Source organism: Carcharodon carcharias, chromosome 18 (genome assembly GCF_017639515.1).
Source record: "Carcharodon carcharias isolate sCarCar2 chromosome 18, sCarCar2.pri, whole genome shotgun sequence".
Lineage (NCBI taxonomy): Eukaryota > Metazoa > Chordata > Chondrichthyes > Lamniformes > Lamnidae > Carcharodon > Carcharodon carcharias.
This window is the reverse complement of record NC_054484.1, coordinates 47,240,861-47,267,876: the sequence shown is the minus strand read 5'-3', so window position 1 is coordinate 47,267,876 and position 27,016 is coordinate 47,240,861. Positions and strand designations below refer to the sequence as shown.

The 27,016-nt window shown below is 37.9% G+C and overlaps 1 protein-coding gene across 2 annotated transcripts; it reads right to left on the bottom strand.

Annotated features, from left to right (window-relative positions):
* Window positions 1-662: 662 nt before the first annotated feature.
* On the bottom strand, window positions 663-26,786 carry zdhhc23b (zinc finger DHHC-type palmitoyltransferase 23b). 2 transcript variants are annotated; one of them, XM_041211846.1, is made up of 5 exons: window positions 26,432-26,786; window positions 20,108-20,263; window positions 12,754-13,452; window positions 10,952-11,032; window positions 663-2,746 (listed from the first exon to the last, which is right to left on the bottom strand). In XM_041211846.1, the coding sequence occupies exons 2-5, from the start codon at window positions 20,242-20,244 to the stop codon at window positions 2,479-2,481; spliced, it is 1,185 nt and encodes a 394-aa protein (XP_041067780.1). In that variant the 5' UTR covers window positions 20,245-20,263; window positions 26,432-26,786; the 3' UTR covers window positions 663-2,478. The 2 variants fall into 2 exon arrangements, with proteins under 2 accessions (XP_041067780.1, XP_041067779.1); XM_041211845.1 differs by having other exon boundaries at window positions 10,952-11,119; window positions 26,432-26,785.
* Between the last annotated feature and the right edge of the window lie 230 nt (window positions 26,787-27,016).

Below are 27,016 nucleotides of genomic sequence, written 5' to 3'. Positions count from 1 at the left end.
CCTGTCTGTGCTTTCAGTCTTTGCTCTGATATCAATCAGCACAGCCTGCAACACAGATACTCAGATGCCAGTTCCAAGGGGGATTACTGTCAGGAAGTTAACTGCACTTGGCAAGGAGAGCAAAAGAAGTAGGATAGTGGTGTTAATGACCTGGAACACATTGTCCACAAGAGTGGTGGAAGCAGAGATTTCAGAAGGAAATTAGATGGGTAGTTGAAATAAATAACTTTACAGGGCTATGCTGATAAAGCAGGGGGAATGGACCTAGCTGGATTGCTCTACAGAGAACCAGCAAGGACTCAAATGGGCTAAATGGCCATCTTCTGTCCTATCATGACTGAATGGCAATTAAAGTTTTAAAAGTTAGAAAAACTTGGAACAGCCTTTTCCAGTTTACTAAATTTGGAACTTTTGAGAAAGCTGCAATATTTAAGCTCCTGTTTTGGTTTGAGATTTTACAACTTAAGGCTGGCAAGAATGGAATATCGCTTTTGTTTTCAAATATAAAATTAAATTAAACCAACATTTGCTTACAGTCAGTGACCACAATAGTGTTAATCCCACATGCATAAAGTTGCAATGGAAACCTGAAACAATCGTGAAACTACATAACAGGCACATTTTCACTCTGCTTTAAATAGTAACTCATATTTAAAGAACAATTTCTTAAACCTTTTTTTAATGCTAAAAGTTACAAATCTTGTTCGGGCCAAGCAATAATTTACAATAAGACTGTGTACAGAACATATACTCATTCAGAAATATTGAATGTCTTAAATTGAGAACTTTATATTTAATGTTTTCTGAAATGTTAAAGATACTGGATGTTTTTAAAAATATATATTTACATCTGGTGACAAAATTGATACAGATTTCTTCACAGCAATCACTGACTATTTTCTCCTTTGAATTTTTTTTTTTAAATGTAGGCTGTTTAATGCTTTAATGCAAGTATTAGTGTAAATCCAGCATTGGTAATAATACCTAAATCAACAAAATGCTGAGCAGTTCATGTGGCTTACGTAGAGAGAGAAACATGAGTTCATGTTTCATATCAATGATGATGTACTGATGAAAGAACAGCCTAAAAAGTTAACTGTTTCTCTCTTCACAGATGCTGCCGAACCTGAGAATTTCCAGAATATTCTGTTTTAATTTCAGATATCCAGCACCCATAGTTATTTGCTTCTGTATATATGCCTTGTCCCACTTCCCACAACACTGAAACCAGGAAAAATCTATGTATTCATATTGTCAGCTCCAGCACAACTTCTAGAGTTATCCAGTCAACTCAGATATTGGAAAGGGACTGATATCTCTTAGGCCAGCACATTCTCAGCTATCTTGACTGAACATGTGCTTATGCAGATGAAGCAGGCTGTACTGCACAGTATTGCACCTTAGTTCTCTTCAAAATTGAGAGGGCCAACTGCAAGTACAGATGAGGCAGCATCAATACCGATTCACCCAAGATAGCTGTTAACAGCATATAGCTTTACCACTGGATACCATCCTTGGATGAGTTTACATTAAATTAACATAGTTAAGAACACTGATTTGGTTACACTATATGGGGTGTTCTGGACTGCTTCAAGCCTGAGTTCACATTGTAATATAAGAAGAGTATTATTGGTCCAAGGAAAACAAGATTTAGAAATTTTGAATCTGAAAAGTTGAAGCTCAAACAAAATATTAAGAATTTAATCTAAAGCACTTTCCCCTCTTACTACACTGCCATGAACCCAACTGTGCAACTCCCGAAGCAGTGTTATTCGAATTTTAACTTCACCATAAATTTCAACTGCTTTTCTCCACTGGGTGACAATCTTTAATAAAGTAAGCTCGCGCTCTTAAGGTACCCAATATTTTTTTTAAATATTAAAATCAAAGACTATATTTTATATGCATGTTAACTAGATTTCAGTTCTACCCAACCAGTCACCACCATACACCCCATCCTGACCACTTCATTCTCATTGATTTTCACTATATACATTCAGTCATCTTCATTTTCACTGTCTCATTATATATTGTATTCAATGCTCATTTTCTTTCTCTTTATCTCATACACAGCTTTAGTTCTCCCACCAAATGGCTTTTTACCTTCCAAAAACATTCCTGCCAGACTGTCCCAATCACATCACCAACACTAGAAAAACAGATTGTTGCATAGCCAGTAAAATGCACATCGATTGACATAATACTGGGGTCTTGTGCTTGTAAAATGCAAATTTGGATAAACAACATCCCACACGTGGAAACCAATCCTGATAGACATTATGGAAAATATACAATTTTTTTTCCAGTTTGACAGATTTATTTTCTACTCATTTGCTATTTAAATAGTTTACTCCAAAAACTATTAGTTGTTTTGGTGGAAGACAATGAGTTTAACACATAACCATTGTGACATATTGACACATGTGGAGTTATAAATGAGTATATAGGTAATCCCTTGAATAAAACAAATCAGACACATTATACAAAATCTTCAATGGCTGTCTTCACACGATTGGGCTGAACTTTGAGGAACTCTTTCCAGTTGTTAACAAGCCCTTGATTGTACTCGTCGGTTTTTATGATTAGTCCGTAGAGGTACTTGTCTCCAGTTTTGTCTCTCAAAGCAAAGCGTGTTTCTCTTTCTGTGATGTTGCAACTGATGTTGATGAGCTGGATGAGGAGCAGATAACTCATCCCTGCAGTGACTATTGTGCAATACCAGGCACAGGTAAATGACAGTGCCGTGCTGTGAAATAAATAAAGCAGAATTTACAACCTTGTAGATACATTGCATCTATTCAGTAAGTACTCCAGGTCAACATATTCAGAGCAGCAAGACCAATTACAACAACACTGTTCTAGCAAAAAACTTTTTTCTAAAGCTTAGAAATAATTCACACAAAAAATATCTTGATGTGATGTATAAAAAGACAAACATGCAAATGACATTGTAAATAGTGTTCTGGGCTTAAACATATTTTCTGCATTTTGTTAAATGTCTCTGGTGTAAAGCACAGACTTGCACCTTTCATAATTAGGCAAAGAAAATAGGAAAGCTGTTGAAACAAAAAAGCCTACTCTACCACATACACCATTCTAGTTGTCAAAGCCCAATGAAGGGTTTTAAGATAGTGAAACAACTCCAATTCATTGATTTGACAGTTCTGACATGCTCAAGTTCACCAAGAACCTAGAGTTGTTCTTGGATAGACAGGTAGCCACCATTTCAACTGCAGCTATTAGATACATGATCTATATCTAGCTAATAGTAATAATGAGCATTATGGCAGTATGTATTTTAATCCCTGATTTTAATCAGTCCACCATTGCTCAGCTACAGCTGCTCAGATGCCAAACTCTGGATTTTCCTCCTTAAACCTCTCTACCTTTCCAACTCTCCTCCTTTAAGACACTCCTTAAAACCTAGCTCAATTACTCCAAATCACTAACAGTATGCTTGAAAAAAAAACCTATATGTTATGAAATATTCAGCAGTGCAGTATACGAGTTGGAGTCAGTCTTAAATGCCTACTTTATTGCTACATTCTTCACTGACCACAACATGAACCTGCTTTCAAGTTTGTGTTTTAAAATTGTACAGACCTAGATGAATATTACTCCTGAATATTCAATACATCTTTCAAGGCATTAAAAGAAATACCTAACCATCAGAGATGGGTAAATGAGATTATAGAATTTATTTCCATGAATGAAGGCCTGATTTTGATTTCATTACCTGTGAATGAATGCCAGGTATCTTCGTCAGTGAAAAGAAACTTCTTTGTTAGAATAGCCTCTTATTTATACTAGAAGTTCAAACAAAAATTGTAAAAGCACTTGCATTTAATTTTGGTGGGTACTATGAATGAAGGTGATGCTTTAATACTCCCCACAGTCTTGTGATGTGCCTTTCATATTACTTCAGAGATAGTCAGCCATCATACTAAAGATTCCCACTCCAAGCACCAGTAGAATATTGCTGAACATCTACTTTCACTTACATTTCATCAGATTTGCTTGTGCAGTCAACAACTTGGGTTACAGGTCACGAGAAAGACAAGAGAAGGGTAAAAGTGAGTGAACAGGTTACAGGAAAGGACAGAGCAGGTAGATAGGCAACAACTTACACTTATATAGCACCTTTAATATAGCCAAGGCACTTCACAAGAACATTATCAAAATATAACACTGAGCCACTAGAGGAGATATCAGGACAGATGAGCAAAAGCTTGACGAAAAGAGAGCGCTTTTAAGGAACATCTTAAAGGAAGAAGGAAGTAGAAAGGTGGAGAAATTTACTAAGGGAATTCCAGAGCTTTGGACCTTGGCAGCTGAAGGCATAGGCACCAGCAATGGACTGATTAAAATCTGAGTTGCTCAGGAGACTAGAACTGAAGCAGTGCAAAGATCTTGAAGACTTGCTGGAAATAGGAAAGGGCAAATTTATGGTGGGATTTGAAAACAAGGTGAGAATTTTAAAATCGAGGCATTGTTGGACAGGATTGAAATGTAAGTCACAAGCACAGGGATGAACAGGACCTGGTGAGAGTTAAGATATGGGCAGCAAAGCTTTGGATGAGCTCAAGTTTATGTAGTGTACAATATGGAAGGCCAGCCAGGAGAGCACTAGAATAGTCAAGTCCAGAGGTAACAGAAATATGGGTAAAAGATTTCAGCAGCAGATGAGCTGAGGCAGAGGCTGAGTCAGGCAATGTTAGGAAGTTGGTTATGTGGTTGTGAGCACATCTCATTGTCAAATATGACAGCGAGGTAGTGGACAGTCTGGTTCAGCCTCAAGACAGTTGTCATGGGGAGGAATGGAGTCAATGTTTAAGGAATAGACTTTGTGGCATGGACAAATGACAATGTTTCTGTCTTCCCAATATTTAGTTATTGAAATTTCTGTTCATTGGATACTTGATGTTGGACAAGCAGTGTGACAAATCAGACAAATCAAAATTGAGAGAACTTGCAGTAGAGAAGAGCCTAATGTGGTAAGCATTCACCTGGAACCTGACATGTTTGATGATGAATAGGAGGGGGGACAAGTACAGATCCTTGGGGGACTTCAAAGGTAATAGTGTGAGAGTGGGAGAGAATTTAAGGTGATTCTCGATCTACAATTGGATAGGTTAAAATGGAACCAGCTGAAAGGTTAGGACAGGGAGTTGCACAAGTTGATAGGTTGAAGGTAGGTATGAACTGCCAACTATGATGAAAGATTAACATTGACATATTGCTGTCAATATAGTAAATATTTTTATCTTTTCCAGTAGCAAACATTCATTCCATAGTTGTGCAGCGTATCTATCCAGTAGTTTCAGAAGTTTCAAGGGACAGAGGAACATAGAATTTGGATGAATAGATACATACACAAACATAGACCTTCTCTGTCTTTTTGAGATCATTGCTGGTTTAGTACATTGTTCTTGTGCATCTGGGAGCAGGAAATTGTGTGATTTCATTGTCTAGCCTCAGCTGACCCCATCTTTCCAGTGGTATGCAGGGTTTGCAAAGGGGATTTGTACAAGTTTCAGGAAAGGGATCATTCACAAGTCCTATGCGGAAACGGTATAATCACTGCTCTGACTAGCATATATCAAGAAGCACTTAATCAATTGTAGGTTGGGATGGGGCAGAGGAAAGAGAGGGACAGTGGAGAGATGGTGCATCTTCCCACTGCCAGGAGCTTGCACTAGGGTGTGTATTTCTGTTTGATCCTCACACAACATCAGGCTCAGCACACAGTGGAGTGGGTCTGTGGGAATCATGTTCTTTGGGGCAACTTGGATCCGTGCCCAGAATGGTTGGTTCCAGGAGCAAGACCAAATGATGTGCAGCAGCATGCCAGCCTCACCACATTGTCACCAATTTCATCCAACAGGAAGAGGTGATATCTGTAAATGTTGTACTGGGTGTGGTACACTCAACGGAGGAGTTTCAGTTGGCTCATGCACTCTTATGGCAAATGCTAATTGTAAGGGTTTGTTTCCCAAATTTGGGAATAGAATCAGGATCGAATTTAATAATATATCAATGAAGTGATGAGATTTTTAATGTCTACAATGGAATATGGAAATGAGAGAAAAATTGTAGTAAAATGACTGTTTGAAAGGATGTATGATCTAATTGGAAGTATGTTTAATTTTTTTTATTCATTCATGGGATGTGGGCATCGCCGGCTAGGCCAGCATTTATTGCCCATCCCTAATTGCCCTTGTTCAGAGGGCATTTTTATGAGTCAACCAAAGACATTGTTGTGGGTCTGGAGTCACATGTAGGCCAGATTTCCTTCCCAAAAGGACATTCAACAATTGACAATGGTTTCATGGTCATCACTAGACTTGTAGTTCCAGATATTTATTGAATTCAAGTTCCACCATCTGTGGGATTCAAACCCAGGTCCCCAGAGCATTACTCTGGGTCTCTGGATTACCAGTCCAGTGACAATACCACTACGCCACCAACTAATGTAGACAATTAATGAAAGGAATACTTAAAGTAGTGGAAAAGAAGAAGGAAAAACCAAGAGACTAGCTGAGCTCAGTTACCATCACTCTCCCCTGGATTAGTATCATACTGTTTCAATATTAAATGTGCTAATAAAGCACATTTAAATCAAACTTGTCCAGAGACAAGTTTTATTTTCAATATTAGTTCTGTTAATGTTGTCAAGAGTAAAAGCAGTGTGCATCTTGGTAAATTGCTTTTGCTTTCATAGCTCCTGCCAGCGAAATCGCCTAAGAATTAACTGGCTTCTTTTAAAAAAATATGAAAGCGTATGTTAAATTTCCTAACCCAATGTGCTTCAGCAAGCTTCAAACACCAACTACAATAAAGAGAAAAACTGTTGTGGTCTTTGATTTGCATCTCTCTGTTTGTAGATACACTGACACCTTCATACTTGCAAAGAAACAGATGAACATTTTTTAGTTTTAGTAGGGCTTCAGCAGCCTGACCCTGGCACTGCTCATACTCAGGCCCGTCAGGCACCTCAGGCAGATTGTTTTTAGTGTAACTAATAAAGCAACAAAGTGCTTCTGGGGTTAAAATGTACTGAAGTTTGGACAATCAACTTTCTTTTCATGTTAGGTATCAGCCTTGGTTCAGTGATAACATTCTAGTCCTCAAGTTACAAAGTCATGGGTTCAAATCTCAGTACAGAGACTTGAATACACAATCCACACAGGCACATTCGTACAATGCAGAGGGAGCATTGGGGTTCAGAGGTTCTGTCTTTCGGATGAGATGTTAAACCTGTTTGCACTCAAGAAGGACATTAAAGATCCTGTCGCTCTACTCAAAGAAAAAGGTGTTCTCTGGCGTCCAGAGCAAATTTATTCCTTAACTAAAATCTAAAACAGATAATCTAATCATTTATCTAATTGTGCTTTGTGGTCAATGTTTCCAGACTTTGCTCATAAACTTAAAACCAAATAAAGTACAGCCCCCACCACTTATAGCAAATGCATTGACGGTAATGCGATTTGCTCTTTAAATGTGTTGAAGTGCGAGCAGTAGCAAGCGATTCCCAAGCATAGAGAATGAAAGTTTGAGTGGCAGGGGGTTGGGGGGGCGTAGTCCAGTGTTCCCACTCGAGGTTCATAATACATCTGTACTTTGACATGAGCAATGCTCTCAAAGCAATGGAGCCTCATGGTCATGGCAGCTGAGATTCCAGCTGCTAGGAGTTTGTTAAGAACACAGGCATTTCAACCACAGGGAAAGAATTGACATGGGGACAGAAATAAATGGGCATCAGGAGATGAGCAGCGTCCTCAGAGAGAAGGAAGCCACAGCTGTTCTGGGTGAGTGGTGGTGACTTGAGAGCTCAGTGAAAGGAAAGAGATCTGAGAGGTGAGAAGCTGAACATTAAACAATAACATCATCTGCTCAAAATAGAAGGTGTGCTTAACAAGTTGCAAGTGGTAACTTTGAAATTGGTTTTAATGCAACTAATTGACTGATAAAAGTGATTGCCCGATTTAAACATGGATGTTTTAAGTGAGAGGGCCTGTTATTTTCAATAAAGTCAGTGGGCAAAGGGTAAAACCAGAGCCAGCCAATCTTTACACAGCCTAACATTTATTTCGAATGAAACATTACAAACATACACCTCCTAACTCAACAACACCCCAATTTCAGTGAGCAGGTCTTTATTTCTGTTCAAGTGAGGCCCACGTAATACCTCCCACCTGCACATAATTAAACACAACTGATATACAAATTAACAGGGACTCTGCCAGAAATCTGATTTCTGGTGACATGCTTCCAGGCTCCCAAGAAATCTCCTGTTAATGTCCAAATCCTCTGTGCAACTGTATTTCCAGATACTTAGAGTATTTTCTTGTAATACAAATGATGAATATACCTGACAAGTTGTGACAAAGCTCTGTTCTTTCAAATCCCATTCCACTTCCAGTATTTTTGCTTTAACCATCATTGGCCTATGTTTAGGGTTGTTATTTTGGGAGGGCTTTTTTTGTTAGTTTATCTAGGGCAGTAAAAGCTTGATTATATGTAATTACATTTTTCAACCTACTTACACCAAAATGGTAAGCAGGTGATGATCTCATAGTATATCTGATTACAAACACTTTCACATCAAAGCAAAAATCTTCCAACACACTAAACTAAATGAAAATGTAGTGATATACAAAAATACTTTCAAGTTTGTTTTCAATGCATATGAAGTTGGAACAATCCACTATTCATGCTGGGCTGTGTGTTTGTAACGATTGACCAGATGCTAAAATGAGTGATCTTGGAGAGTTGTTCTTCCCACAAGCAATGATAAGCATGCTGATGGTGACAGTACTTCACTAATGAAGACAATGACCCAGAAGGTATCTGCTATTCATGAGATAACGTTTGAACAAAACCCATTTTACCTCATTATGTTTTAAAACAAATCCCAAGAGGCACTGGATAGCAGGGCAGATTAAATATTGGTCCTTCATTTCTAACACTGTAGTTTATCCCCAACAGCTTCAAGATCAATTCAAATCACTCTTTGGGCCTTGTGTGAATTGAGCTCTTATTTGCAACAAGTCAAGTACAAAACAGTCAGCAATTTGCTGCCACGTAACAATCTAGGCAGAGATGAGACGACGTGAGAGAACTGGAAATGGCACATCAAGCGGATAAATGTCCCATTCCTGGCAGAAGCATCATCCATGTTGATAAGTACAAAAATTCTCCCAAAAACATTCAGTACAAGCAATGGTCAACAGCACAACTGTTTAAATGAGCTAATGTTAAAACAATACAAAAATATTAAGGATATCAGTAGTAATTGATAGGATTTTGCTTTGATGCAATCTGGGTCTAAGGTTGGAATATAGTCTCTTTTTATTGCTATTTCCTCCCCCCTTCTTTCACCTACTCTGTTCTCTGAACTCTTGGTTGAATTACAGTTCCACATGTGCCAGCAATCCTCCAGTACTTCGCCCAAGTGGTACTTAATTGGGCTATTAGAAATTGGGGCCCAATAGTAATGCCCAATTACAGAGCTGGTCCCACAGATTTACTACTCACCCATGAATACATCAACTGCAGGTGAGATCAGTTAATGTAGCATTGAACCTAGCACCATCCCATTGCACAGTTCAGCTGGTCACTCAATCATGCAACACTGTCTCCCCTTTCAGACATTCCCTGCAGTTGAAAACATGGTCAGATGGCTAACTGATTCCTCTCTAATATGGAGCACAACAGCAGCAGGGGTCGTTTGGCATCCCATTTTCCTTCTCCTTAGAAAAGCAACTCATCCCATAGAGAGACTGGGTTGAATTCGAAGCTCTCCAATTAATATTATTCATGGAGCGATGGATTACTGTGCGATCAAACTGTCACATGGCTGCGCTTCAACAGCTTTTGGATTTAAAATTATTTCTTCAAAGTGTTTTCCTTTAGGGTGACTCACGTACATCTAAGATACATTTGCTGATGGAACCAGGCCAGGGCAAATTGTGGACTCAAAGGAGGCAGTCAAATTCTGTCAAATGGAGATTGATAAGATTTGCACCTGGGCTGATCAGATGTAAATGAAGTTCAGTGTGACCAACTGCAAAGTACGGAATACTGCAGGTAAAAATAGGAGGCAGATGTACTCCATGAGTGGGCAAGAATATGCCAATGGCAAAGTTGAAAGATGTAACAGCATTGACCAACTCATTACTTCTTGTCTACATAACTACATAATGTGAAACAATAAACATGGCAAAGAGAACATGGAGTCTGTTTCCATATCTATTGAATTCAACTCTGAAGAATTCACACTAAGACTGTGTATGTTTTGGTGAAACAATTGTTGTATTGCATACAATGATAAGGGAAACATGCAGGTTAGATGCAGGGCAGAGAAACACGACAATGCTGATTCCACACATTGGGATGAGCTGTGAGGAAGACTTGGCTAAAGTGGTACTATGTAGTTTTAAAAAAAAATTAAGGAAAGTTCTTCCACATTGGACATTATAAAACATATAAAGTATTTAAAGGGTTAAAATAAACCATAAACAATACTTCCAAATACATCAACACAGCAAACAAAGATGGCACGGTTTAAAAGCCATGACAGGCAAGTCTTGTACAGAAGCCAGGAATTGTTCCCTCACACAGAAGACGATTAGCATAAAAGAAATTAAAAATTTGAACAGGTTGCCAGGTATGGAGCCAAGGCCAAAATATCTGATTAAATTAGACATGAACTAGTTCTTGTAGTGGGGAAACAGATGGAATAATATTCTGGAAAGAAGAAATCAAATGGGTTGAAGGAACTTGCTCACATGAACCCATCTTCTGATATTATGATCTTGTGAAGTGATTAGAGTGGAGCAGTTTTCACACTGTATTTCACTTATGAACCACAGAAAATTTGAGATTGTATCCAAATCAGCTACGTTAATCAAACCTCAAACAGATTTAAAAGCAATGTCCCTTTTCTTACCTGTGCTCATTGTAGACTCCAGGACAATAGAATAAAGCTATGAAGATGTTTCGCCCGCTGCATATAGTGTCCAGAGTCAGACTGATTCCATACATGGAGGTCAGGAGGAAAACAAAGAGGGTCAGAATAAATGCACGGTGATTGGCTTCACCTACACAACTGTTAATCCTGGAAATAGAACAAGATAAATACATAAAAATGGTTTGAATCAAACATCATGCAACCCAAGAAGAGCTGATTCCTCCTAAAAAATAAATTCTAATTACTTAAATGACAGTTGTTGTGAAGAAACTGAGATTAGCTAAAATTAAGTGAAAAATCATTAGCCAAAAGTCCCAACCAGATATACCAAGCAGACCATTTCCCTAAACTCTAATGTTCCAGCACTTCATATGTACTGTATATTAGTCTAATAATTTATGATATTACAATACAAAAACAAGATATGAAAAATTTTCATTCACTTCACTTTTTCACCCCAATCATGCTTACATAAACTGTTTCTTACCCAAGAGGTTGAGCATGATTATGGTGGGGGAACCCAAGTAATAGGGTTCTTGATATACCAATTCCCATTTCTGAAAATTTGTGCAACTTGCAGTCAAACATTTCTGCAGGATATCTTTAGTGGCTTTTCAGTTTAGCATTTTGCTGCAGAGTAAAATTAATTTATGATAATAACTGGCCCTACATTTGAAGTACATTTAGCACAGATTTGACAATATCCTGATGAGGTGGTCTTCCATACTGGATCTGGCATACTGTACACCAGTTCTTTCTGAATTCATTATGTCCTGACTACAGCTTGTCATTATGGCCAGATTGATTCCGTCTTGTGGAGATGGAATCAGGGCAGCACAAGATAAATAAAGTTTATATTTTTTGCATTCTGCAAACTTTCAACTGGCAACTTAATTTAGAATCAATGATTCATACCACATGGTGCTCAACAGTGTGGAATACAGGCAGATGTGTGAACTTAACCTAAGATGCAGTGTGAGAAATCACAATTTCAAACCAAAGGAAGAGAAGGTCTGACTTTAAAAGGGCTTCAGCAGATAACAAGAATCATAAAAATTATAGCAGACTGAATCTGTTCATAGTTTGGAATAATCAAAAGGTTAAGCACTTTAAAATAGAGATATAAAAAGTGCAAAGTCGAAAATAGATGGGATGGAGTGGGGGTGGATTTGGTGCAAATATAATAGATTGTATCTTCAATCTAGCTAAAATAGGAAGAGGCAAATAGGCACCATTACAAAGGCAGCATAAGCAGAAGATGAGAACCGTGATTGAGAGCAGGTCACTTATATAATCTATTGTTGTCTTTTATTACAAAGCAAGCAAGACATTTAAAGAAAATCTGTAAAATTCAAATTGACACCAAAGGTTCCCCTCACCTCCACACTAGCCCCTCCCATATTGAACATTTCAGTTAAGTATCTAGATTCTGTAATCATGGAATGAAGCTAAACGTACCTCAAATGTAGGGCCAGTTTATTATCACAAATTAATTTTACCCTGCAGCAAAATGCTAAACTGAAAAGCCACTAAAGATATCCTGCAGAAACATTTGACTGTGAGTTACATAACTTTTCAGAAATGAAAACTGGTATCTCACGAACCCTATTCCTTGGGTTCCCCCAACCATAATCATCCCTCAAGAATCATTCCCTCCTAGCTATTTCAGGCCTTTGCCACTTGTTAATAGTAATTTGCTATGTCTTCATTTCACATTTCTTTCACTTTGAGACAGTCTGAGAGAGCGGAATAATGCTGTAACCAATCAATACCGGACCTACCAAACACAATGGTGGTCCAGCCTTTGTACACAAGATGCACAGATTCGACAATGTCCTGAACGAGGTGGTCTTACAATCTTGCATACCGTACACCAGTTCTTTCCATATTCATTATGTCCTGACTGTAGCTTGCCATTTTGGCCAAATTGATTCCATTTTGTGGAACTGTCCCAGTCCATCTGCTGAACTTGGTGTATACCATTCAAACTGTATGACAAAATGTTATTTGTCTCAACACCATTGTTTTGAGCACTTCTGTTGTCTGCTCTGAGGTAGCCTGGATCCTTCTTGACATGTGCTAAACATACAAGTGTCAATACCAAACCACAAGTGAGCACGATTAAGTGTACAAAGCTAATGTTTCCTTTAGGCATTATTTCAGTCAGGAATAGATAGTACATGTAGCCCAGAGAAAACAGGGCAAGACTTAGAAAAAATAGAGTGCGCCCTTTCTTCTGGTGAGTGATATAATAATACCAGATCAATAGCATTGGTAAGGACGTTAAAATGATAAACGCCAAGAAGATATGAAGGGCTGCGATATGGAGGAAGATTGGAAGGAAAACAAGAGGCGGAAGTATTGTGATATCAATCTTCTTGGCACCAGTACCAAACAGCCATGGGATCCGGAGACGGTCAGAAATTGTGTCTGTTATTCGTTCAATGGTCTGTGAACTGACAGATTTTCCCTTCAAACACCTGAAAAATCGAGGCAAAATAGCTAAATTATTATTTTTATACTTAAATCATTAATTTAAAAAAATACCCAATTATCACAAAACATAGTGGAACCCGATTATCCTCTGTAGTGAATAGGGTTCCCTGGTACAGGTGTAAATGAATTTCATGTATCGTATTATTTAAAACTGAACATTAGCAAAACATTAATTATTGCTGGGAGTTTTGGATAGAAGTGTTATACATTCAAACATAAATTGTTTAAAAACTGGGGTTCTTGATTTACAAAGGAAATACGGCATACAAACAGGTCATTCGGCCCAACCAGTCCATGCTGGAAATACTAGCGGTTTTCCAAAATGTATGTGAAGATTTTCATGCTGATTTGGGATACAAATAGGTAATCAAATTGAATAAAGCAGTTTCAATCACAGTAAAACAAAATCAGAATGTAACTACATTAGCCTAAATATCTAGTTGCATTGAATTATGCCCATTACTTTATAAAAAATATTTTGTAGCACCGGAAGTCCTTTCAATAATCCTTCAGCTGAAAACTCCTTGCAAATCAATATACTACAAAAACTTAAAACATGTTGCAAGGTTGCCTCTAATTCAACATAATTTGAGAGAAAGGCAACAAAGAGTAGAGTTAAAGGGATGTGACAAGTGATGTTCTCATAGGTTTGTACTGGGGCTGCAGCTTTTTACCCTATATAGTAATGACTTGAAAGAAGGAATAGATAGTGTCATCTGCAAACTTGGATGTACAGCTAAGTTATGAAGTGCAGTAAATTTTGTGAATGGGAGCAAGAGTTAACAAAGGGAGCTAGACAGATGACTTGAGTGGACAAAATTTAGGCAGATAGAATTTAATGCAGGGGCTTGAATGGTCACCCACTTTGGATCTGAAAAAGACATGTTTGAATATTTTCTTAATGATAAGCGACTGAGCTGTGGAGGAAAATTAGTGCACAGGTGCAAAAAGTAATTTTAAAAAGCTAATGGAATGTTGGCCTTTATCCCAAGGAAGCTGGAATTCAAAAGTGAGGAAGTGATGCTTCAGCTGTACACAGCATTGGTCAGACCACATCTGAAGTACTGTGTTCGGTTTTGGGTCTTGGAATATACTGGTCTTGGAAGGGATACACACAGGTTCATCAGAATGATAACAAGGCTTAAAGGATTGAATTACGAGGGCAGATTGCATAAACTCAGCTTGAATCCCTTAATTTAAAAGGTTGATGGGGTCTGGGATATTGAGGTATTTAAAATTAAGTGATTCAATAAAGATATGCAAAGAAACTTTCCTCTGGAGAGAGAATCCAGACTGAGGGGATATCTGTTAAAATTAGAGCCAGGTCATTCAGGGGTAAAATCAGGAAGCAATTTCCCATACAAAGAGTGGTAGAAATCTGGAAGAGTTCCCCCAAAAGGCTACGAAAACCATTTGAAATTTTAAAGACGGAGATTGATGGACTTTTATTCGGTAAGGATATCAAAAGATATGGATCAAAGATACAGAAATGAAGTTGAGGTACATATCAGTCATGGTGTAACTCAATGGTGGAACAGGCTCGAAAGGCTGAATGGCCAATTCCTATTTCTATTCTAACACTGGGATTTAAAAGGTACTCCAACAGCAGCAGACTATAACCTCTTACAACATTGACCAGAATGTAGCAGGGGAAGGAAAAGCAATTAAGTTTTATGACCCGCAGGTGGAATGTCACAGATTGAATTTCCCAGCAACACATCAGCTCATGGTTCAAGACATACGAGTCGAGGACTCATAAACAAACTTAAAGCTGGAGTTTCAAGTGCTAAACTCAGATTGGAACTTCACCAGGCACCTTAATAAAAGGAATTTAAACTCAACCTTGTCTGCCAATCACTGATGATATCAGAACTGTGATGATATACAATAACTTGACATTGTTAAAAAATATACATATACATAATCCTTTGCTATTTTTCACTTGATAACAATTCCCATTCTTTTTATAATACTTTGAAAAAATTCCCTAGACGACTTGTTTGAAAATGTCTCCAGAAATTGAGTGACTGTAAAGTACACCACTGTTAAGGCCACATCCTACAGAAGTCAGCATTGACAAATCATCTGTACCAAAAAATATCCTTAAATCATGCTCAAGTCTATAAGGCTTGCAGAAAGTTACAAATGCATTTACACAATGGAAATTTGAAAACTCTGCTTCTTGCCAATCAAATTGTGCAAAACCTAGCTTCACTTAAAATGAACAGAACACTAAGGAGTATTTTAGTTCTTTTTATAAGAATGTCATACTTTCTGAAGTAAAAGGGCTCCACTCCAAGTATTCTAACTATTTAAAGGGGCAGTTACAACACTATAGTCAGAGAGTAAAACTTGAAGAATTTAAATACCTTATTTCAAGTCAAAATAAAGTTTCAAGCTAAATCACTCTGGTATTAATTTGTACAGGAATTTTTAAACCAGGCTCATTCACTACTATAACGTAGAAGACAGGACTCTGAATTATCCACAGCAGATTCCTATAACAGTAAATGAATACAACTTAATGGCAATGGGATGAATGTTGGTCATTATTTATTAAAATAGAGATTCAATCATTATACTCAAAGGGGACATGTTAATTTGTTCTTAACACAGTTAAACTAAAAAAGACAGTAATACTTTACAACCAAAATCAATGTTCACATAAGCCATCTGCTTTCCTGGAATGTTACTCTACATATATTGATAACTTAAAACTGTTTCAAAATAGAATTAATAATTGAATTTAAATAGTGGTATCTCCAATGATTAGCTATGCATTAAAGTACGATGTGCAATACTCTGGTTACATCAATTGCAGAAAGCTATTTTTCCTTAGAGAAATACAAAGAACAACAAAGTCTTCCGTTACATTTTGAAGTCAAAAGCCATTTGGAAGATCATTTTGAACTAATTTTTCATTGAAGATAAAAGCAAAATACTGCGGATGCTGGAAATCTGAAACAAAAACAGAAAATGCTGGAAAAACTCAGCAGGTCTGACAGCATCTGTGGAGCGAGAAACAAAGTTAACATTTCGAGTCTGTAGGAAGAAGGGTCATACAGACTCGAAACACTAAACTCTTTCTCTCTCCACAGATGCTGTCAGACCTGCTGAGTTTTTCCAGCATTTTCTGTGTTATTCTTTTAAATGGGTTTTCACTTTTCATTGGACAAAAATTGAATCTGAAAATAGAACTTGAGTATGGTACTTGATGGCAAAAACAAAGCTGTTAATGATTAGACCCTCAACATTTGGTAACGGAGACCAGTCCAGTGAACAATTGGTCTTATTATCCTAAAGGAAAAGCCCGCCTTCTGACATATTGAAGGATCTTTGATCATTTTGTTCTTCGTGGAATGAATTTTGGGACTGAATCATGTTTAAAGGGTCATCTTTTAAATCAAAGTGAATTTATACAAGGTTGAAAAGTCACCAGCTACAGATATTGCAGAATGTGTATTAAAACCAGACAGCCCCCTTGAGAGATGTCACAGCTCTCTTACTTTAAACTTTTGCAAAGGACCATGTGTCATTAACCAGAACAGTCAGAAATGTTAAGCAAGTCATCATTTTGATGCAAGTGTCAAACTAACATTCACACCCATTGTGTGGGCGATGACTCAATTCACATACATCCACAAGAATGCATTTGATATTCAGACAAGTACAGAAGAATTGTGAGGTACTACTCGGCCCACAGCTGAAAGTTATCTAGAGAAAAGGGCAAACCAGAACAAATCAGCTAGTCTACAAAAGGGTCATGATACATGGTTTGCTACTTTTTCCAAATTTTTGAGGAAAAAAGTGGGATGAAGTCAAATGGAATTTGCTTTGGCTGTCACTCCATACTAATTTACTGTCTGTGAAATAAAGAAGCTTACCAATTCATGTCTGGCTTCTCTTAAAAAGAGATGAAGGCTCATAGACACACATGTAAAAGCCACAATGCTCCTTTCAGATCATTTGGATCCTATTATTACACTGTATTACTGTTAGGCATCATGGAGATTTGTATGTTGGACACTTTGAAGAATGAAGGGTTAATAATCGACCTTCCTCATATCTTTTGGAGCAACTGACTTGCCAGGATAAACAGGACAGATTGGGAGTATCCAAAACAATAATTTGTATTTAAACCATTCATTTAATGCAGTAAAACATCCCAAGGCATTTCACAGAAACCTAAACAAAACAAAACCACATAAAGAGATACTAGGACAGCTTAGCCAAAGAGGTAGGCTTTCTAAAGTGTCTTAAAGCATAGTTTTTTTCTACTTTTAATATGAGTATGATATACAAAAGGTGCTGGTGCAAGGAAATACCGCACAGTAATGAAGTCAAGCAAAGAGAGGAAGAGATGGAGAAGTTTATGAATTGGACGCCAGAGTTTAGGGCCTGGGCAGCTGAAGGTGCAGCTGTCTATGGTGGAGTGATTAAAATCAGGGATGCTCAAGAGATCAGGATTGGAAGAGTGTAGATATCAGAAGGTTGTAGGATTGCAATTACAGAGATAGGGAGGGGTGACAGCATGGAGGGATTTGATAATAATGATGAGAATTTTAAAGTCAAAGAGCAGCTTAACCAGGAGTCAGTGTAGATCAGCAAGTACTCAAGGTGATGGTTGAATGGGATTTGCTGTGAGTGAGGATACGGGCAACAGAGTTTCAGATTACCTCAATTTTATGAGGGGAGAGGAGGCCCGCCAACAATGCATAGGAATAGTCAAGTCTAAAGGAAATAAGACATGGATGAGGGTTTTAGCTGAAGATGAGATGAGGAGGGGCAAAGTCAGGGATGTCATGGAGGTAGAAATAGGTGGTCTTAGTGATGGCACCCACATATGGTCAGCAGGTCATGGAGGTCAAATATGACGCTCGAGGTTGCGAACAGTCTGGTTCAGCTTCAGTCAGTTGTTATGATGTGGGATGGAGTCAGTGGCTAGGGAACGGAGTTTGTGGTAGTAAGGACAATGCCTTCAGCCTACCCAATATTTAGTTGAAGGAAATTTCTACTTATCCAGCACTGGATGTCTGACAAGCAGTCTGCCAATTTAGAAAGCGTGGTGGGGTTGAGAGAGGTGGTGGTGAGGTGGAGCTGTGTGTCGTCAGCATACATGCATAGTGGTGTGTTTTCGGAATATAGCACCAAGGGGCAGCTGATGAGAAACAGGAGGGAGCCAAGACAGAAGCCAGCATAGCTTGTTTTCTTAGTATACTTCATCAAGTGTCTTGTGCTTACTCGAAACTTGTTATGAACCATAGAAAGAAGGAGGTTGTAACTCTTTCGAGTACAAACCCATTTCCATCTGTTTCAGATGAAGTTACATTGTTTCATAGTTTGCCATTGTGAGATTTGAACTCTTGATCTTGGGGTTACAAACCCAGTACCATAACCACTTATGCTAACAGTCACACACTATCATCTAATTAGATATTGAGCATTATGAACACTTTGCTGAACATGAAACATTTAGCCCACTTAAGCACAGCTATGCCCGAGGATACTGAAGGCTGATTTGAAACTTGCAGCATCTTCTTTAACACTAAAGGTAAGAGGAAGGTTCCATCAGCCACAGCTCAGTTGATAGCATCTTTCCTCTGAGTCACAAGGTTCCGGGTTCAAATCTCACTCCAGAGCTCGAGCAGAAAAATCTACGTTGACACTTCAGTGCAATATTGAGGGAGTACTGCATCGCTGGAGGTGCTAAATTTTGGATAAGATGTTAAACCAAGGCTCCATCTGCCTGCTTGGGCGGACACACAAAAAAAGTCTCCTGGCACTACTTTGAAGTTGAGCAGGGGAGGTATCCCTGGTGTCCTGCCAATATTAATTCCCCTATCAACATCACAAAAAAAGAGATTATCTCATCATTATCACATTGCTGTTTGTGAAAGTTTGTTGTGTGCAAACTGGCTGCTGCTTTTCCTGTACAGTATTACGTCAGTGGCTACATGTTAAAAATACTTCATTGACTGTGAAGTGCTTTGAAACGACTAGTGGTGATCACTAAAGCTATATAAATGCCTTTTTTTATTTATGAGAATTTTATTGCTAAAAAAAATTCAATTTTATAACTTGCAATAGCACTCTGGTTAAACTGTTGAAACTGTTTCAATTCCAACAAAGTATTGTTACAAATTGTGAACTCAATATAATTCTCAATGCATAGCAAAGGGATAAATTGATGTTAAAACATTAAACAACATTCCATGGCTCTGTAAAAGCCATCCTTAGAGACAGGCCCATATTTCAGAAATATTTAGGACAATGAATTTTAAGCAAATTTTAAGTCAGATTTCCAAACAGGCCATAAAGAATGGAAATGGGGAGCGATCATTTACACTATTAACCAACCCAGTGCCTTTACTTATCAAATAAAATAACTTTCTAGGTTTTAATTATGCTGACTCAAGGTTGTTCATTTAAAGTCATTTAGGACTGGATTCAAAACGGAGGCAGTGCAAATTAACTACATAACTTACTGTATTTGTAATCCACAACTGCTATCAGGGCAAGATCTCAGCCTCATCAAGCTTGTCATAACTTTCTTCAAAGGTGAAAGGAAGAGACTTAAAATGCTTGTTTTAGCCCAGTATAATCTATTCCCTGACATGACACAATAAGATTATCACTGACCTGTCACAGGCTTCATCCAGGTCCACACAGTCACAACAGCTGGCCAGTATGTGAGTTTTCTCTCCATGGTGATTAATGTACTCACAGCAGCAGAGAGTGCCATCCTCATCATATGTCTTAGAGTGTTTCTTCTTCATCCTGCCTTATCTCACACACCTAAATTCACAAATCAGCAAAAACAATGTTAAGAAATCAATAATGACTGATTCTCAGTTACTCTGAATAGTCTGATTTTCCTTTCTTAATATGTTCCATTAGGGCATACACTGTTCATCTCAAGGAATTAGACTCAAGTTTATACCATATACTTTTCACTGGGTGGGAACTATTTGATTCTGTTCATTTAGCAGTTTTTTGCCCAGAAAAAAAATTAATGTGTTGAATTAAGAGATTTTGTTGCATAAACAAAAATAAATGATTTCTCAGGTTACATGACATTACTCAAAGCATACTACACTGCAAATCACCTATTTCTTAAATACATATAATGAAGATTTGGCGTAGTTAACACTTGGACAGTGTTAAAACCCTCATAGGTATTTAGGAATGAATTAGGATGCTGGGAGATGCTGGGAGCTCCAGAGAACCCCCTCCCCCTCCCCTCCCCCTGCATCCGCAAAGGGTGGAAAAGCTTCGCATGTGGAAGGGTGATAATACATAATGCACACTTAGACCACAGATATAATTCTATCCAACTTGTTATTTATCTCAACGTACTATAAGAAAATAGAGAATAAAGACAAAGTGAAGCCAATGAAGTAACCTTTGATAATCGTATTCCTGCTGGTCTCCCATATTCTACCCTCCATAAACCTAAGGTCAACCAAAACTGTGTCTTAATTTGCAGCAAGCCTCCCTATCACCCTTGTGCTCACTGACTTGCATTGGCTCCCAGTCAAGCAATATCGTGATTTTAAATTTCTCAACCTTTTTAAATCATTCCATGGCCTCGCCCCTCGTTACCTCTGTAATCTCCTCTAGCCCACACCCCTCCAATATATCTGGGCTCCTCTAATTCCTGCCTCTTGACATCCCCAGTCATATTTGCCCCACTATTGGCGGCGTAGGCCCCAAGCTCTGGAATACCCTCCCAATACCTCTCTGCCTCTACTTCACTTTCCTCCTTCAAGACGCTCCTTAAAACCTACCCCTTTGACAAAGCTTTTGGTCATCTGACCTAATATCTCCTTATGTAGCTCTGTCAAGCTTTGTTTTATAATGCTCCTGTGAAGCACCTTGGGAAGTTTCATGATGTTAAAGTCGCTATATAAATACATTTTGTTGTGCAGATAAAGCAAAATTACCCACTTTTGTTATGTCCCTCCATTTTTTTCAAAGTAATTTATCCTCAAAATGTCTTGGGATAGGGGCCTTTATCCTATCATGGAAACTATATTGGTAATGGCAGAGGGGAAGGGGTTGCAGGTGTGGGGGGCACAAGAAGGTAGAATGTATTCAAAGAGCGATAAAAGAAAACATGTCACAGGTAAATATTTATTCCTTATTTGTTAATCATCCATATATAATGCCCATTTTGAGCATGACACTGCAAAGCTGGCCTCCTATGCTCAGCCAATAATTTAAAAGATGTGGTATGGCTGTAATATTTCATAGAAGGATGAAAGAATTTTCAGTATTTTTAAGAAATCAATGTATTAAATTTATCTGTCTAACTTGACCTGATGAAAATGAGAAAATTAATTAATCCTACAAAGCCTCGTACAGTTTGAAAAGTGTCTTCCACTGAATTTACTAGAAAGAATATAAGGTGCATGGCTCATTTATGAAGATTTCAGAGACCATACCTCTAGTTAACATTGATATTTATTTTGACAGCTATTTCAACAAACAAATATTACTAAGACAGTAAATACTCACGTTCCGCCACTGCGCACTGACTTTAGTAATCAAACATTCCACTAATTAAATCAAGTTAACAGAAACTGATCAACAATTATAAGTTGCATACTGACAGGAGGGTTTCAGGTGATATCAAATGGGTACGGCTCTTGCTTGGTGCAATCTTCTAAACCCAAGACAATTAAATATTTTGAATTCACATTACAGGATTCAAATTAATACAGTTTATATACTTGATAGTGTGTGACATTGAGTCATTTCCAGCCCCAGTCTCATTACAGACAACATAGGATGGTGACAGAAATAATGCGGAACCAAAGCTTACAAGTCATCAGACGAAAAAGCTGCATTGCTAAACTTGCAATTGATAACAAGACAAGTCTAAATAAAAGCACTTTTTGAAAAATAAAATGCAATATTCATTAAAGCTTATATTCAATTTAACTTTTTGTGGAAGATGCATAAACAAACTCAACAAATACAGGATGTTGTTTTTATCATCATGTATCCGGTCTAAATTTAGAAACAAGAATGATGACAAACGTCAGCTAAGTTGAAAGATGAGATATCAACAAGTGCTTATGATAAGCATGTTCAAAATATCTTGTTTTAGTTTAGTTAAAATCAATTTTTGTACCGCCTGTCATTGCTCCACAATGATTTGGATGGATTTTGCACAAGGGCATCAATTTTCAGTTATTAGTTCTGCTACACGAAATAATTTGCTTTTGATTATTGACAGTCCACATCCAGTCTCTATTTCACACACATATTGGCTGGTGATATTAAACAAGTGTGGTTAAACATTGAAGATGCAATTGAAAAAATTACAATTTACTTAAAAGTACTCTTTTCAAGAAATATATAGCTCCAACAACTAAAACCACTTTTGATTGACAATATCGAATGACGCAGGTAAAACATGTGCTCAGTACAGAGGATGCGACAATTAATCCCACAGCTGATGTAATACACATTTTAAAAACAGTTACTGATAAGAGTAACCAATATATCAAAATGTATATATTTTCCATTAATATGAAATTTAAAACCTTTATCATGAACAATTCTTACAGCAGTTTTATTATTAAACTTGTGCAATTCAAAAACTTTCAAATCACTTCATATCCTTTTTATTAGATCCACCATCAGCCTTATTGAAAAGTTACATATGGCTTAACAAATAAACCCATGAAGTATTCTCCATGAAATTAAGCAAAATTGAGTTGCATAACAACTGGCTATTAATAATATAAAATAACTTTAAAGAGGCAACTATCTTATTCACAAATTATTACAATTTAGTTAGAGTGACATGGAGCCATTTCCACCTCCAGTCTCAAAAGAGTCAATCTGGGATGGAGGACAGAAATAAAGTTTACAAGACATCAGACAAAGGCTGGATTGTCAAACTTGCAATTGGTAAAAAGATAAATTTAAATAAAAGTATTTTTGAAATAATTACATTTCAGCATTTATTAAAAATTTGCAATTCATATTTTTGTGGAAGATATATGCAAATACAGGATGTGTTGTTTTATTCTATATATGCACTCTAAATTTAGAGATCAGAATGATCCCAAATGGTAGCTAAGCTGTAAGTTAGTTTGAGGGGCTAAATATTAGCTTCCATTGGCAAAAGCAATAAAGCCAAAGCAAAATATAAAGTATCCCTTCCTAGAGAGCTTACCAACATTATACGCAATCCTTTTGATATCTCTCAGTTTCTGAATGATTCTTTAAGTACTATGAAAATCAGTGTAATCCAAAGATGAAAAGCACTGTGTCGCTGAGCTCCAAGGTAAAATTAATCCCCTAAATGTTCATATAAGTAGCCTTGTGGTGTCAGGTTTTTGTTACACAGCCAGTTGCAGTCTCGAATGTTCAAACATGATTCTCCTTCATGGCCAGACATATGTGCTATCGCTGAGAGCTGAAACTTGCCAAGTATTTACTGTATTTACCATGGAACATGGCATGGGTGAAGCATAGAAAGTCAAATCTCACAACTACACATTTGAAAAAAGTGAAGAACAAGAATCTAATGCAGTTCATAATAGTTCTGCTGGGCTTAATAAAAGTTATTTGAGTATAGTGTTTAAAGGATTTCAATATACCTGTGACAAATTATATATTTTTTTAAATAAATCATTTTATTCCCCTATTTCCCCACCCCACCCAACGACATATATTTCTTAATGCAAGAAGACAAGGTCAAATTGTACTTCTGGGGCTCCATCGCTGAAGTTCCACACCTAGCTGGTAGAAAAAATATGATAAAGCCACCTGACCTCCCTTCCTTCCGAGCCTCTGTTCTAACGTCCTACCACAGCATAACTGAAATTAATATCTCACCAAGGTGGGGGGTTACAGTCCAGGATTTGAGCTCCATTACTGCACTGAACACCCAACATGGTCATACATGCTGCTCTCAGGCAAGATATTTTTTATGCACAGAATGTGCAAAGAAACAGGTCATTCGACACACAGGTTCATGCAGATTTTGGTGCTCCACTCAAAATTTCTCACATCCCTCTTCACTTAAGTCTAGCAGCAAAACCTGCTATTCCTTTCTCCCTCCAGTGTCCAGTGCACTTCCCCTTAAATGCATCAATGCTATTCACATGAACTGTTCTGGTTATATTGAGTTCAGTATTCAAATCACTGAGTAAGTAAATTTCTCCTGAATTCCTGACTAATTTGTTGACCATCATCTTGTATTTATGACTACTGTGAATTCCCCACAAGTGGGAACATCTTCTCCACATCTATCTAATCAAACCCTTGCATATCATGGCGCTATTTAAGCGGTGGAGTTATTCCCAGTCAACCAATCTATCAATCAACATCACACAAAAACACAGATCATCTGGTCATTATCACGTTGCTGTTTGTGGGAGTCTGCTGAGTGCAAATTAGCTGCCGCGCTTCCTACATTATAACAGTAATTACACTTCAAAAAATACTTCACTGGCTGCTAAATGCTTTGGGGCATCTGGTGGTCATGAAAAGTGCTATATAAATGCAAGTCTTTCTTTTCTCTTTTACGACTTAAAGGCTTCAAACAGGCCACTCCTCAGCATGCTCTTTTATTATATCAATATGAAAGACAATTTGATACCCTGAAAAAAAGAAAAATGTACACTTGTGACCACCATTGCATATCGCTGTCCATCAAAAGTAAATTTAACTCATGTTGCAAATGCCTAATGGATAATGAAACCATCTGGTGTATCACCAAAGCCATGTGGTTTCAGGTTCAACACCGACTCCATAATGTAAGTCCAACAAGTATGGATAAAAAAATTGGGCAGGGTGCTATTCCGCTGGGTCACAATGGGCCCATGTCTACCTTGCATTCAATACAATAAGTTCCTCCCTCGACTTAGTTTTTCCTTTGTATTGCTGATGTTTTAGCCTTTTCTTCTACTATGAAAGTTAAACCAGAGTATTAATTTGTTCATTACAGGCTCAACTGAATCAGACAATATATATAATTCTTATTTACATAACCAATGTGACCCACACTATGTCCTTCATGGAGAGTACAAGTTGCTCATCCATAACACAAAAGAGATAACAGGGGTTGGACCTCCAAAAATTAATTGAAATATGAGTAAGATCCTAAGATGTTGCTGTGTATAAATTTACTATATACTGTCAGCCTCCCTCGTAAAAGTTGTGTCAAAAGTCTTAATATGAAGTAACCTTCAACATTTGTATATCGTTCATTTTCTGATAGCCTGCACTAAAGCATTCTGTAGACTAAACATTTGCTATCATGTTCTATAAATTGATAAACGCTGAATTACTTCCATCATATTTACCAATTGTACTAAGAAGCTAAATGTTCCAAGGGTATAGATGCCAATCACTTGCTAGAAAGAAATAATTAAATCTTAAAAGCTCTTATTTCACTCTCACTTGCTGGGAACTTCTTCAGAAAATCTAATTGAACTATTGTCTCCTCTCATCCACTGCCAGTATTTATTATCTCGTACATATTATTTTACAAATACCATGGTCTCAGAAAAATGAATTCAATCTACTATGAAAACTAACGAGGCATCGTTCAAATATTGTTATCAAGTAAGGAAAATTATTTTTTCCTCCAGAAATTTCTCTGAAGTTGCTATACAATGCGTGTAAGGACGATTTTAAAGCTCCCTGCAATTAAAACGTCCCACATCATACAGTAGAGTTGTTCACAATTACGTGTACCTTTTAAAATGACGGAAACAATTCCAAGGGTCATCACACGCCGCTTGCATCCTGCCCTGAAACAAATGTCCATTACAATACTTACCACAAACTAGGCTGGGAAATGCCCTTCACAAAATTAAGCTTACAATAAAATTGTTAGCTGCGACTTGGTGAACTTGAATTTGCGACGTGCCTGTCAATCGTAACAGTTTAAAAGGTTACAATAAATCACAGTACATCCTTCAACCCCAGCCCATGTACCTGTGTCAAGCCGCCTTTCCGCTGCCCACTTCACTCACTCAAGGTTTGCAGCATTGGGTCAACAGGTCCCACTCACTTCCGTGTCTCTCTCTCTCTGCTGTCTGTAGAAGCACTTCACGCAGCAACACTACACTTGCCAGGGCTCGGGCTCCACCCTCTCCGCGCGCATACGCGCGCGATCCTGGGCCCCCAGCGTGCGTCTCCGAATCCCCGAGCTCGTCCCGGAATCGCCCCCGCAGCGCGCGTCTCCGAAATCCCGCCACGCGCTTTCTGACACTTCCCTCTCCTGTACGTTCTACCACGTAGTTAATTGCTACCGCTTCCCAGCCACTGGATACACCCAGCCCTGTGGACCTTACTCTCTTAGAAGTTCATAAGTTTCTGATGCATCTAATACAGTCAGTTGAGGAGGTGGGTAGAATGACTCCCCTCTTTTTCCACACCCCCTTTGACGGCAACAGTTCCTCTTTCAATAATACGTTTTCCAACTCAGTGAACGTTTAAGCGCCGTAACTGTAAAAAAGAGACGGGTATCCTTGTAAGGTTGTAAAAAGACCAGTATTTGTTATAATCCCAATCTAAATA